Source organism: Bombina bombina, chromosome 5 (assembly GCF_027579735.1).
Source record: "Bombina bombina isolate aBomBom1 chromosome 5, aBomBom1.pri, whole genome shotgun sequence".
In the NCBI taxonomy this organism is placed as follows: Eukaryota; Metazoa; Chordata; class Amphibia; order Anura; family Bombinatoridae; genus Bombina; species Bombina bombina.
The window spans coordinates 200283352-200298949 of NC_069503.1; the positions used below are offsets into that span (position 1 = coordinate 200283352).

At 40.8% G+C, this 15598-nt stretch overlaps 1 protein-coding gene across 3 annotated transcripts in view; it reads right to left on the reverse strand.

The window, feature by feature from the left end:
- The window catches only part of ESYT2 (extended synaptotagmin 2), a 581700-nt gene that overhangs the window by 112661 nt on the left and 453441 nt on the right, over nt 1-15598 (reverse strand). For all 3 annotated transcript variants that reach the window (XM_053713830.1, XM_053713829.1, XM_053713828.1), the window contains exon 13: nt 6669-6764. In XM_053713830.1, coding sequence (XP_053569805.1) covers nt 6669-6764 — 96 coding nt within the window. The remainder of the gene's footprint in view (nt 1-6668; nt 6765-15598) is intronic.

Below are 15598 nucleotides of genomic sequence, written 5' to 3' on the forward strand. Positions count from 1 at the left end.
GTAGGTTGTAAAAGAAAACCCTGATTAATAAACAATTTCTTTAGGAGACCCTCTAATTTTTTATCCATAGGGTCTTTGAAAGCACAACTGTCCTCAATGGGTATAGTTGTACGCTTAGCCAGGGTAGATATAGATCCCTCCACCTTAGGGACCGTTTGCCACAAGTCCCGAATGGTGTCTGATATGGGAAACATTTTCTTAAAAGTAGGAGGGGGAGAAAATGGTATACCTGGTCTATCCCATTCCTTCTTAATAATTTCCGAAATTCTTTTAGGAACCGGAAAAACATCAGTATAAGTAGGCACTTTTAAATATTTGTCCATCTTACACAATTTCTCTGGTGGTATCATAATAGGATCACAATCATCCAGAGTCGCTAAGACCTCCCGAAGCAACAGACGGAGGCGTTCAAACTTAAATTTAAAGGACATAACGTCCGAATCTGTCTGAGGTAACATTCCCTGAGTCTGAAATTTCTCCCTCAGACAGCAATTCCCTGACCCCCAACTCAGAACACTGTGAGGGTACATCAGAAATAGCTAATAAAGTATCAGAGGATTCAGTATTTACATTAATACCTGACCTACTGCGTTTACCCTGCAACACTGGTAATTTAGATAATACCTCTGTAAGGGTAGTTGACATAACTGCAGCCATCTCCTGCAGAGTAAAGGAATTAGACGCACTAGAGGTAATTGGCGTCGCTTGTGTGGGCGTTAAAGGTTGTGACACTTGGGGAGAATTGGATGGCATAACCTGATTCTCTTCAGATTGAGAATCATCCTTAGGCACACTATCTTGACCTAAAATATGGTCTTTACAATGTAAGGCCCTTTCAGTACAAGAGGTACACAATGTAAGAGGGGGTTCCACAATAAGTTCTAAACACATAGAACAATGAGAATCCTCAATGTCATACATGTTAAACAGACTAATAATAGCCACAAAAGTTGTTTAAACACTTTATTTATTGTTTTAAATAAAACTTTGAAAAACGTGTACTGCGCCTTTGAGAAAGAAAAAGTGAACAATTTTTCCAAAACTGCTTAAATAACGTTAATTTGTTACCAAAATCACTAAAACTAATTGGTATACCCAAAAATTATTGCACCCTATGAGTAAGGTGAAAAATAAGGCTCTAAAGTGAAAAATATATCAGTTTACACGAAAACACCCTCTGCACCTCGCCACAGCACTGCTGTGGCGCCTACCTGCCCCCAGGATACTTTGGAATGAATAGCCAACACTCCAAGCCAAAGACTACTGTCCAGGAGCAACCGGAGTTACTGCTTGCTGCTCCTCTGTCAAAAGGAAGTGCGCATCTGAGCGCGCAAAGACAAGCCCCGCCCCTTATGGCCGAAGTTGGAGTAGGCCCAAACACAACCGCATGGGAAGCGGTTTATCATACAGCTAAATGGAACACAAAACACACCCCAAACACATCCCAGCAAGTCATGCTGGACATATAAAAAATAACAATCGTTTAACAGCTAAATGATTAAAAGTCCTTATGCCTCTCCCTTATGTCAGAAATAAAAAATAATAACAAGGGACTCCAGTAACACCCTTCTGTTAAACAGGTTTACTGCTTACCCCATTCCCATATAGGGAAATAAATGCCAGCCAGTTCTGATACACCAAGTCTCTTCAGAAATAAAAGGCTGCACATACCTTAATGCTGCTTGTAGCATGAAACCGGTCTCCACACTGAAGATGTCTCATGGTTACCTTCAGAAGTCTTGTGGGAACCAGCGTGGATCTTAGTTACAACTGCTAAGATCATCAACCTCAGGGCAGAAATCTTCTTCCATAACCCCCTGAGGAAAATAGTACGCACCGGTACCATTTAAAATAAACTTCTTGATTGAAGAAAATAAAACTAGCACCTCACTTTACCTCTTCCTAGTATAACACAGGCAAAGAGAATGACTGGGGGTGGAGGGGAAGGGAGGGGCTATATATACAGCTCTGCTGTGGTGCTCTTTGTCACTTCCTGTTAGCAGGAGGTTAATATCCCACAAGTAAGGATGAAATCCGTGGACTCGTCATATCTTTGTAAAAGAAAGCAATATATGCAAGAGGGTGCAAAAGAAATCACAATCCCAGTGTGGGGAAGCAGAGAAATATAATTATGATTTTCGAAGATTATATATATATATATATAAAATCATATCACTGGAAACACATCACGGGAAAGACATTTTACAGTACACTGTCCCTTTAAGAATACAATAAATAAAATATGTAACTTAAAGCTCACTGAGAACAAATGTATATGAAGAACTTAAATCACAATAAAAACACCACATTAAAATAATTACATTACATTTACCACATTGAGTAGCATTAGTCAAAATGATCGAGGTTGCAAAATCTGTGATTTTATTTCACTTCTTTGTTCAACTTTGCCGAGTATCTTAAACCACAGACCGGTTTCATTTCTAAAACTGCAGCAATTGTTATAAAACTTAGCAATCTAGGTCATATTTTCACACTTACTAGTTTTACTAATGGAAAGAGGTCAGATTATTAAAAGGAGCTAAAAAGGACAAATAAAGAACTTTAATTTAGGAAAGTATTATGCTAAAGTAATGGCATATTATTTTGTAATAAATATTAAGCAACTGCACTTAAAGGGACAGTCAAGTCCAAAATAAACTTTCATGATTCAAATAGGGCATGTCATTTTAAACAACTTTCCAATTTACTTTTATCACCAATTTTGCTTTGTACTCTTGGTATAATTGGTTGAAAGCTAAACCTAGGTAGGCTCATATGCAAATTTCTTAGACCTTGAAGGCCGCCTCTAATCTGAATGCATTGACAGTTTTTCACCACTAGAGGGCGTTAGTTCATGTGTGTCATATAGATAACATTGAGCTCACACACGTGAAGTTACCTACGAGTCAGCACTGATTGGCTAAAATGCAAGTCTGTCAAAAGAACTGAAATAAGGGGGCAGTTTGCAGAGGCATAAATACAAGGTAATCAGAGGTAAAACGTGTATTATAACTATGTTGGTTATGCAAAACTGGGCAATGGGTAATAAGGGGATTATCTATATTTTTAAACAAAAATTCTGGAGTTGACTGTCCCTTTAACATACAATAGAATTGCCTATTTTAAAGCGATATGAATGTTTACCATGTAAGACTAAATTCTAAACACCTTGAGATTTTTATATAAAATGTTTAGTTAAGCATAATTAAATACTTTGCAATGCATATAATTTATTTTGCCCCCCCCCCCCCTTATGTAATTTAGCTTTAGAAAAACCAAGGATTTTGTAATTCTCAGAACTTGAAATTCTCCTGCTGACTTCTCGAGGGTGCTAACCCAGCTACATATCTGTCCTTTATTGTCTTTGATAAACATGACAAAACATTGTATTTTATACTAACATTATGACTGAGTGACTAGCCTTTTTGTCTGCTGACTAAAGCCCAGATTAGCTGCACCAAGGCAAATGGTGGAGTTTTAGCTATTGATAACCAACTGCAGTAAAAAAGATGTTAATTTGTTTTTAAAATGTTTAGACTTGGCTAATATGTTATTCTACAGCAACACAAGTGTCTTGCAATTACAAGGTGTTTTACGGTCTCTAACAACATAAATATCAATTGCTAAAAGCATTTGTTTTAATAAATTGTATTTGTACAGTTTTATCTTGTCCAGTGATTTTTTAATCAAAAGAAATTCTGCATTACTCTCAGACCTAATCAGAGACAGGGATGGAAAAACCTGATACTCTTCACATTTTTTCACACCTCGGCAGAGAGATGTGCTATTGCGAGGGGCCATTTTACTGTGTACATTCCTATGTTTACATCCTTGGGTGTTGCACGGCTCTTTAACCCTTTCGTGACAGGGTTAAAGTGTCTACATCGGAACACCTGTTCCGATGTAGACAAATTGAAACTACGCGATCGTGCATACGATCGCGAGATTTCAATTATTGGATCGCATCTGGGGGGCGTCCCTACAACCCTAGGAACGCCCTCCAGACCGCGATCAAGTCCTTGAAGCGCAGAAGGCTTCAGGACAGCCGTTTGATATGACGTTCTATTCCGTCATAACGGCTTTAAAGCCCAGTGTAAATATGACGGAATAGAACGGCATAACGGCGTTAAAAGGTTAAAGAAACCTATAATGCAGGGAAAATGTCAACTGTGCAATTAAAAACCCCCCATTTAGAACCAAATTATGTAATAACATTTTAGGATTTGTTGATCTCTGTCTCTACTTTGTGAAACACAGGGTAACTTTCACATTTGCTGAAAACATTTTCAAATTTATAAGCTGCAAATAATCATGATAGCTTATCCCCCCCCCCCCCCCCCCCCCCCGAGTGTCTCAGATGCAGGAAATCACCCCTGAAGGTCTCAGATGCAGGAAGTAGAAATCAAAACTAAATAAATATTTACTACGGTTAACAAATCTTGTTAGAACAATCATGTAAGATGAAAGGTAATCAAAACATTTTTTTAAAGTAACAGGAAATATGAAACAGTGCTCCTAATATGATAAAAAAAAGTTAAATCAAACATAAAAAGAAGCAGATTGTGTTAAAAAAACAGCAAACAACATGTTTTCTTGTAAAATGAGCACTTATAAATTCTCAGTGTAACCACTGAATGTAAAAGACCATTAAATGAGTCTGAATGTCAAAATTCCTTCTCTTGGATAGCCATCTGCACAAATGAATATATGAATATACTGTTAAAATTATTGCACATGCTTAGTAGGGGCAGGTGCTTCAGAAAGTGTGCATACAAAAATACGGTACACATTTTGATAATGAAAGTGAATTAGAAAGTTGTTTAACCCCTTAGTGACCAGAACACTTTTCCATTTGTTGACCATTTGGGACCAGGGCTATTTTTACATTTCTGCAGTGTTTGTGTTTAGCTGTAATTTTCCTCTTACTCGTACCCACACATATTATATACCGTTTTTCTCGCCTTTAAATGGACTTTCTAAAGATACCACTATTTTCATCATATCTTATAATTTATTATAAAAAAATATAAAATATGATGAAAAAATTGATAAAATCTGTTACACATCTACAACCACCAAAAAACACCCATGCTAAATAGTTTCTAAATTTTGTCTTGAGTTTAGAAATACCCAATGTTTACATGTTCTTTGCTTTTTTTGCAAGTTATAGGGCAATAAGTACAAGTAGCACTTTGCTATTTCCAATTTTTTTTCTTCAAAATTAGCGATAGTTACATTGGAGCACTGATATCGGTCAGGAATCCCTGAATAACCCTTCACAAGTATATATATATTTTTTTAGTAGACAACCCAAAGTATTGATCTAGGCCCATTTTGGTATATTTCATGCCACCATTTCACTGCCAAATGAGATCAAATAAAAACAATTGTTCATTTTTTCACAAACTTTTTCACAAACGTTAGGTTTCTCACTGAAATTATTTACAAAACACTTGAGCAATTATTGCACAAATTGTTGTAAATGCTTCTCTGAGATCCCCTTTGTTCAGAAATAGCAGACATATATGGCTTTGGCATTGCTTTTTGGTAATTAGAAGGCCGCTAAATGCCGCTGCGCACCACTTGTGTATTATGCCCAGCAGTGAAGGGGTTAATTAGAGCGCTTGTAGGGTTAATTTTATCTTTAGTGTAGTAGACAACCCAAAGTATTGATCTTGGCCCATTTTGGTATATTTCATGCCACCATTTCACCGCCAAATGTGATCAAATTAAAAAAAATATTCACTTTTTCACAATTTTAAGTTTTTCACTAAAATTATTTATAAATAGTTAGTGTAATCATGGCACAAATGGTTGTAAATGCTTCTCTGGGATTCCCTTTGTTCAGAAATAGCAGACATACAGTATATGGCTTTGGCATTACTTTTTGGTAATTAGAAGGCCGCTAAATGTCGCTGTGCACCACACTTGTATTATGCCCAGCAGTGAAGGGGTTAATTAGGGAGCTTGTAGGGTTCATTTTAGCTTCCACCGCTTGAAACCCCAGAGGACTCCTTGGTCACTAACTGACACCCCATGTAGGACGTGTCTGGTACATTCTCGGTCGTTAAGGGGTTAAAATTGCACGCTCTATCTGAATTAAATTTGCTTCCTTTAAGTTGCATTCTACCTCTTCTGAGCATGGGTAAGAAACTGACTTCTTTTTTCTCTAGCATTCACTGAAAAGGAAAGCTAGCTCATGTTGTTCTAGAAGATTTATGTCATCAAGCTACATATGCCTGCCTGTAGAGATCCCAGCCCCCCTTGCGACAGGAATGCATGAACACTGCATAAATTAAGTTGAAAAAAAAAAAGCTAAAATATAATTTCTATTAAGTATAAGCCACTGCTTAGAGTTTCTTTATTACAAGAATAAAACAGACTGTTTTATAACCCTTTAAAGAGACATATGAGAGTTATGACTTAGTGTTATCAACTTGCAGACAATGATCATTTATTATTAAAGGCAGCAGAATTTTAAACCAAGCTCTAAGGAAACATATTACTTCCTAAAGCCCCACAGATACTAAAACATTTAGACACTTTCAACATTTTTTTGGCAAAGAATCATAATGAATACAAGTAATGGATGTGTCAGTCTAGCTCATTTGAAGAATAAATTGGCTGAAAATAAAACAGAACTGGAAGCAAATCACATGATCACTTACGGGCAAATTTCTTCCTGAATCCAAGTAAAGAATGAGCAAAGCTGACGAGAGGCCGTCGTCTGCTTGGTCTTTGTCGGCTCGAACGCTTGCCAGAGCCTGGAGGACACCATAACAACAAAGTCATATTTTACAGAGATGTGCAGCTGTATTTTTTTTAATCTTTCTAAGTAACAGCAAGATGGTCCTATTAAAGTGTGGCCAAGACCCAAAGTATACGTTTCTAAGGTTATTTAAAGATATACTGATGTTTAAACACTGAATTCAATAAAAGATAACCATTCACAGCTTAAAACCTGCATTGGCACTATCTAAGAGTTTATACCAAAAATATATTCCCATTTTGTTAGACAATTAAATACATTGATAAATCATAAACCAGTGGGCACACCAGCCAGATAATTTCACGGACCACATGACTAACATTTAAGCCAATATTAAATTAAAAATTATTTTTCAATATTTGCTGCACAAATGGTCATTAAATAAATTCATATCAACTATGATAGCTACTACAGAGGCAGCATTGTCAATATTATCACCTTTCTATAAGTTCCTATTTTACTTATTGATTACTTGTAACTGTTCAGTTAAATTTCAAATAAAATGGGGGGGGGGAGAAAGTACTTTTAGGTCTACAAGATTCTGAAGAGTAGCAAAAAAACATAATTTATGCTTACCTGATAAATTTATTTCTCTTGTAGTGTGTTCAGTCCACGGGTCATCCATTACTTATGGGATATATTCTCCTTCCCAACAGGAAGTTGCAAGAGGATCACCCAAGCAGATCTGCTATATAGCTCCTCCCCTCACATGTCATATCCAGTCATTCGACCGAAACAAGACGAGAAAGGACAAACTATAGGGTGCAGTGGTGACTGGAGTTATAATTTAAAATTTAGAACCTGCCTCAAAAAAGACAGGGCGGGCCGTCGACTGAACACACTACAAGAGAAATAAATTTATCAGGTAAGCATAAATTATGTTTTCTCTTGTTAAGTGTGTTCAGTCCACGGGTCATCCATTACTTATGGGATACCAATACCAAAGCTAAAGTACACGGATGATGGGAGGGACAAGGCAGGAACATTAAACAGAAGGAACCACTGCCTGTAGAACCTTTCTCCCAAAAACAGCCTCGAAGAAGCAAAAGTGTCAAATTTGGAAAATTTGGAAAAAGTATGAAGTGAAGACCAAGTTGCAGCCTTGCAAATCTGTTCAACAGAGGCCTCATTCTTAAAGGCCCAGGTGGAAGCCACAGCTCTAGTGGAATGAGCTGTAATTCTTTCAGGAGGCTGCTGTCCAGCAGTCTCATAGGCTAAGCGTATTATGCTACGAAGCCAAAAAGAGAGAGCGGTAGCCGAAGCCTTTTGACCTCTCCTCTGTCCAGAGTAAACGACAAACAGAGAAGAAGTTTGTCGAAAATCTTTAGTTGCCTGTAAGTAGAACTTCAGGGCACGGACCACGTCTAGATTATGCAAAAGACGTTCCTTCTTTGAAGAAGGATTAGGACATAATGATGGAACAACAATCTCTTGATTGATATTCCTGTTAGAAACAACCTTAGGTAAAAACCCAGGTTTAGTACGCAGGACTACCTTGTCTGAATGAAAAATCAGATAAGGAGAATCACAATGTAAGGCAGATAACTCAGAGACTCTTCGAGCCGAGGAAATAGCCATCAGAAACAGAACTTTCCAAGATAAAAGCTTAATATCAATGGAATGAAGGGGTTCAAACGGAACACCCTGAAGAACTTTAAGAACCAAGTTTACACTGTGTGCAGAATTATTAGGCAAATGAGTATTTTGACCACATCATCCTCTTTATGCATGTTGTCTTACTCCAAGCTGTATAGGCTCGAAAGCCTACTACCAATTAAGCATATTAGGTGATGTGCATCTCTGTAATGAGAAAGGGTGTGGTCTAATGACATCAACACCCTATATCAGGTGTGCATAATTATTAGGCAACTTCCTTTCCTTTGGCAAAATGGGTCAAAAGAAGGACTTGACAGGCTCAGAAAAGTTAAAAATAGTGAGATATCTTGCAGAGGGATGCAGCACTCTTAAAATTGCAAAGCTTCTGAAGTGTGATCATCGAACAATCAAGCGTTTCATTCAAAAACAGAATTTATGTTTACCTGATAAATTACTTTCTCCAACGGTGTGTCCGGTCCACGGCGTCATCCTTACTTGTGGGGATATTCTCCTCCCCAACAGGAAATGGCAAAGAGCCCAGCAAAGCTGGTCACATGATCCCTCCTAGGCTCCGCCTACCCCAGTCATTCGACCGACGTTAAGGAGGAATATTTGCATAGGAGAAACCATATGATACCGTGGTGACTGTAGTTAAAGAAAATAAATTATCAGACCTGATTAAAAAAACCAGGGCGGGCCGTGGACCGGACACACCGTTGGAGAAAGTAATTTATCAGGTAAACATAAATTCTGTTTTCTCCAACATAGGTGTGTCCGGTCCACGGCGTCATCCTTACTTGTGGGAACCAATACCAAAGCTTTAGGACACGGATGAAGGGAGGGAGCAAATCAGGTCACCTAAATGGAAGGCACCACGGCTTGCAAAACCTTTCTCCCAAAAATAGCCTCAGAAGAAGCAAAAGTATCAAACTTGTAAAATTTGGTAAAAGTGTGCAGTGAAGACCAAGTCGCTGCCCTACATATCTGATCAACAGAAGCCTCGTTCTTGAAGGCCCATGTGGAAGCCACAGCCCTAGTGGAATGAGCTGTGATTCTTTCGGGAGGCTGCCGACCGGCAGTCTCGTAAGCCAATCTGATGATGCTTTTAATCCAAAAAGAGAGAGAGGTAGAAGTTGCTTTTTGACCTCTCCTTTTACCAGAATAAACAACAAACAAGGAAGATGTTTGTCTAAAATCCTTTGTAGCATCTAAATAGAATTTTAGAGCGCGAACAACATCCAAATTGTGCAACAAACGTTCCTTCTTTGAAACTGGTTTCGGACACAGAGAAGGTACGATAATCTCCTGGTTAATGTTCTTGTTAGAAACAACTTTTGGAAGAAAACCAGGCTTAGTACGTAAAACCACCTTATCTGCATGGAACACCAGATAAGGAGGAGAACACTGCAGAGCAGATAATTCTGAAACTCTTCTAGCAGAAGAGATTGCAACTAAAAACAAAACTTTCCAAGATAATAACTTAATATCAACGGAATGTAAGGGTTCAAACGGAACCCCCTGAAGAACTGAAAGAACTAAATTGAGACTCCAAGGAGGAGTCAAAGGTTTGTAAACAGGCTTAATTCTAACCAGAGCCTGAACAAAGGCTTGAACATCTGGCACAGCTGCCAGCTTTTTGTGAAGTAACACAGACAAGGCAGAAATCTGTCCCTTCAGGGAACTTGCAGATAATCCTTTTTCCAATCCTTCTTGAAGGAAGGATAGAATCTTAGGAATCTTAACCTTGTCCCAAGGGAATCCTTTAGATTCACACCAACAGATATATTTTTTCCAAATTTTGTGGTAAATTTTTCTAGTTACAGGCTTTCTGGCCTGAACAAGAGTATCGATAACAGAATCTGAGAACCCTCGCTTCGATAAAATCAAGCGTTCAATCTCCAAGCAGTCAGCTGGAGTGAAACCAGGTTCGGATGTTCGAACGGACCCTGAACAAGAAGGTCTCGTCTCAAAGGTAGCTTCCAAGGTGGAGCCGATGACATATTCACCAGATCTGCATACCAAGTCCTGCGTGGCCACGCAGGAGCTATCAAGATCACCGACGCCCTCTCCTGATTGATCCTGGCTACCAGCCTGGGGATGAGAGGAAACGGCGGGAACACATAAGCTAGTTTGAAGGTCCAAGGTGCTACTAGTGCATCCACTAGAGCCGCCTTGGGATCCCTGGATCTGGACCCGTAGCAAGGAACTTTGAAGTTCTGACGAGAGGCCATCAGATCCATGTCTGGAATGCCCCACAGCTGAGTGACTTGGGCAAAGATTTCCGGATGGAGTTCCCACTCCCCCGGATGCAATGTCTGACGACTCAGAAAATCCGCTTCCCAATTTTCCACTCCTGGGATGTGGATAGCGGACAGGTGGCAGGAGTGAGACTCCGCCCATAGAATGATTTTGGTCACTTCTTCCATCGCTAGAGAACTCCTTGTTCCCCCCTGATGGTTGATGTACGCAACAGTTGTCATGTTGTCTGATTGAAACCGTATGAACTTGGCCCTCGCTAGCTGAGGCCAAGCCTTGAGAGTATTGAATATCGCTCTCAGTTCCAGAATATTTATCGGTAGAAGAGATTCTTCCCGAGACCAAAGACCCTGAGCTTTCAGGGCTCCCCAGACCGCGCCCCAGCCCATCAGACTGGCGTCGGTCGTGACAATGACCCACTCTGGTCTGCGGAATGTCATCCCTTGTGACAGGTTGTCCAGGGACAGCCACCAACGGAGTGAGTCTCTGGTCCTCTGATTTACTTGTATCTTCGGAGACAAGTCTGTATAATCCCCATTCCACTGACTGAGCATGCACAGTTGTAATGGTCTTAGATGAATGCGCGCAAAAGGAACTATGTCCATTGCCGCCACCATCAACCCGATCACTTCCATGCACTGAGCTATGGAAGGAAGAGGAACGGAATGAAGTATCCGACAAGAGTCTAGAAGCTTTGTTTTTCTGGCCTCTGTCAGAAATATCCTCATTTCTAAGGAGTCTATTATTGTTCCCAAGAAGGGAACCCTTGTTGACGGAGATAGAGAACTCTTTTCCACGTTCACTTTCCATCCGTGAGATCTGAGAAAGGCCAGGACGATGTCCGTGTGAGCCTTTGCTTGAGGAAGGGACGACGCTTGAATCAGAATGTCGTCCAAGTAAGGTACTACAGCAATGCCCCTTGGTCTTAGCACAGCTAGAAGGGACCCTAGTACCTTTGTGAAAATCCTTGGAGCAGTGGCTAATCCGAAAGGAAGCGCCACGAACTGGTAATGCTTGTCCAGGAATGCGAACCTCAGGAACCGATGATGTTCCTTGTGGATAGGAATATGTAGATACGCATCCTTTAAATCCACCGTGGTCATGAATTGACCTTCCTGGATGGAAGGAAGAATAGTTCGAATGGTTTCCATCTTGAACGATGGAACCTTGAGAAACTTGTTTAAGATCTTGAGATCTAAGATTGGTCTGAACGTTCCCTCTTTTTTGGGAACTATGAACAGATTGGAGTAGAACCCCATCCCTTGTTCTCTTAATGGAACAGGATGAATCACTCCCATTTTTAACAGGTCTTCTACACAATGTAAGAATGCCTGTCTTTTTATGTGGTCTAAAGACAACTGAGACCTGTGGAACCTCCCCCTTGGGGGAAGTCCCTTGAATTCCAGAAGATAACCTTGGGAGACTATTTCTAGCGCCCAAGGATCCAGAACATCTCTTGCCCAAGCCTGAGCGAAGAGAGAGAGTCTGCCCCCCACCAGATCCGGTCCCGGATCGGGGGCCAACTTTTCATGCAGTCTTGGTAGCAGTGGCAGGTTTCTTGGCCTGCTTTCCCTTGTTCCAGCCTTGCATTGGTCTCCAAGCTGGCTTGGCTTGAGAAGTATTACCCTCTTGCTTAGAGGACGTAGCACCTCGGGCTGGTCCGTTTCTACGAAAGGGACGAAAAGTAGGTTTATTTTTTGCCTTGAAAGGCCGATCCTGAGGAAGGGCGTGGCCCTTACCCCCAGTGATATCAGAGATAATCTCTTTCAAGTCAGGGCCAAACAGCGTTTTCCCCTTGAAAGGAATGTTAAGTAGCTTGTTCTTGGAAGACGCATCAGCCGACCAAGATTTCAACCAAAGCGCTCTGCGCGCCACAATAGCAAACCCAGAATTCTTAGCCGCTAACCTAGCCAATTGCAAAGTGGCGTCTAGGGTGAAAGAATTAGCCAATTTGAGAGCATTGATTCTGTCCATAATCTCCTCATAAGGAGGAGAATCACTATCGACCGCCTTTATCAGCTCATCGAACCAGAAACATGCGGCTGTAGCGACAGGGACAATGCATGCAATTGGTTGTAGAAGGTAACCCTGCTGAACAAACATCTTTTTAAGCAAACCTTCTAATTTTTTATCCATAGGATCTTTGAAAGCACAACTATCCTCTATGGGTATAGTGGTGCGTTTGTTTAAAGTGGAAACCGCCCCCTCGACCTTGGGGACTGTCTGCCATAAGTCCTTTCTAGGGTCGACCAAAGGAAACAATTTTTTAAATATGGGGGGAGGGACGAAAGGAATACCGGGCCTTTCCCATTCTTTATTAACAATGTCCGCCACCCGCTTGGGTATAGGAAAAGCTTCTGGGAGCCCCGGCACCTCTAGGAACTTGTCCATTTTACATAGTTTCTCTGGGATGACCAACTTGTCACAATCATCCAGAGTGGATAATACCTCCTTAAGCAGAATGCGGAGATGTTCCAACTTAAATTTAAATGCAATCACATCAGGTTCAGCCTGTTGAGAAATGTTCCCTGAATCAGTAATTTCTCCCTCAGACAAAACTTCCCTGGCCCCATCAGACTGGGTTAGGGGCCCTTCAGAGATATTAGTATCAGCGTTGCCATGCTCTTCAGTATCTAAAACAGAGCAGCCGCGCTTACGCTGACAAGTGTTCATTTGGGCTAAAATGTTTTTGACAGAATTATCCATTACAGCCGTTAATTGTTGCATAGTAAGGAGTATTGGCGCGCTAGATGTACTAGGGGCCTCCTGAGTGGGCAAGACTCGTGTAGACGAAGGAGGGAATGATGCAGTACCATGCTTACTCCCCTCACTTGAGGAATCATCTTGGGCATCATTGTCATTATCACATAAATCACATTTATATAAATGAATAGGAATTCTGGCTTCCCCACATTCAGAACACAGTCTATCTGGTAGTTCAGACATGTTAAACAGGCATAAACTTGATAACAAAGTACAAAAAACGTTTTAAAATAAAACCGTTACTGTCACTTTAAATTTTAAACTGAACACACTTTATTACTGCAATTGCGAAAAAACATGAAGGAATTGTGCAAAATTCACCAAATTTTCACCACAGTGTCTTAAAGCCTTAAAAGTATTGCACACCAAATTTGGAAGCTTTAACCCTTAAAATAACGGAACCGGAGCCGTTTTAAACTTTAACCCCTTTACAGTCCCTGGTATCTGCTTTGCTGAGACCCAACCAAGCCCCAAAGGGGAATACGATACCAAATGACGCCTTCAGAAAGTCTTTTCTAAGTGTCAGAGCTCCTCTCACATGCGACTGCATGCCATGCCTCTCAAAAACAAGTGCGCCACACCGGCGCGAAAATGAGGCTCTGCTTATGCTTTGGGAAAGCCCCTAAGGTATAAGGTGTCTAATACAGTGCCTGCCGATATTATTATATCAAAATACCCAGATAAAATGATTCCTCAAGGCTAAATATGTTTTAATAATGAATCGATTTAGCCCAAAAAAAGTCTACAGTCTTAATAAGCCCTTGTGAAGCCCTTATTTACGATCGTAATAAACATGGCTTACCGGATCCCATAGGGAAAATGACAGCTTCCAGCATTACATCGTCTTGTTAGAATGTGTCATACCTCAAGCAGCAAGAGACTGCATACTGTTCCCCCAACTGAAGTTAATTGCTCTCAACAGTCCTGTGTGGAACAGCCATGGATTTTAGTTACGGTTGCTAAAATCATTTTCCTCATACAAACAGAAATCTTCATCTCTTTTCTGTTTCTGAGTAAATAGTACATACCAGCACTATTTCAAAATAACAAACTCTTGATTGAATAATAAAAACTACAGTTAAACACTAAAAAACTCTAAGCCATCTCCGTGGAGATGTTGCCTGTACAACGGCAAAGAGAATGACTGGGGTAGGCGGAGCCTAGGAGGGATCATGTGACCAGCTTTGCTGGGCTCTTTGCCATTTCCTGTTGGGGAGGAGAATATCCCCACAAGTAAGGATGACGCCGTGGACCGGACACACCTATGTTGGAGAAATAGTCAACAGGGTCGCAAGAAGCGTGTGGAAAAACCAAGGCGCAAAATAACTGCCCATGAACTGAGAAAAGTCAAGCGTGCAGCTGCCAAGATGCCACTTGCCACCAGTTTGGCCATATTTCAGAGCTGCAACATCACTGGAGTGCCCAAAAGCACAAGGTGTGCAATACTCAGAGACATGGCCAAGGTAAGAAAGGCTGAAAATGACCACCACTGAACAAAACACACAAGCTGAAACGTCAAGACTGGGCCAAGAAATATCTCAAGACTGATTTTTCAAAGGTTTTATGGACTGATGAAATTAGAGTGAGTCTTGATGGGCCAGATGGATGGGCCCGTGGCTGGATTGGTAAAGGGCAGAGAGCTGCAGTCCGACTCAGACGCCAGCAAGGTGGAGGTGGAGTACTGGTTTGGGCTGGTATCATCAAAGATGAGCTTGTGGGGCCTTTTCGGGTTGAGGATGGAGTCAAGCTCAACTCCCAGTCCTACTGCCAGTTTCTGGAAGACACCTTCTTCAAGCAGTGGTACAGGAAGAAGTCTGCATCCTTCAAGAAAAACATGATTTTCATGCAGGACAATGCTCCATCACACGCGTCCAAGTACTCCACAGCTTGGCTGGAAAAAAAAGGGTATAAAAGAAGAAAATCTAATGACATGGCCTCCTTGTTCACCTGATCTGAACCCCATTGAGAACCTGTGGTCCATCATCAAATGTGAGATTTACAAGGAGGGAAAACAGTACACCTCTCTGAACAGTGTCTGGGAGGCTGTGGTTGCTGCTGCACACAATGTTGATGGTGAACAGATCAAAACACTGACAGAATCCATGGATGGCAGGCTTTTGAGTGTCCTTGCAAAGAAAGGTGGCTATATTGGTCACTGATTTGTTTTTGTTTTGTTTTTGAATGTCAGAAATGTATATTTGTGAATGTTGAGAT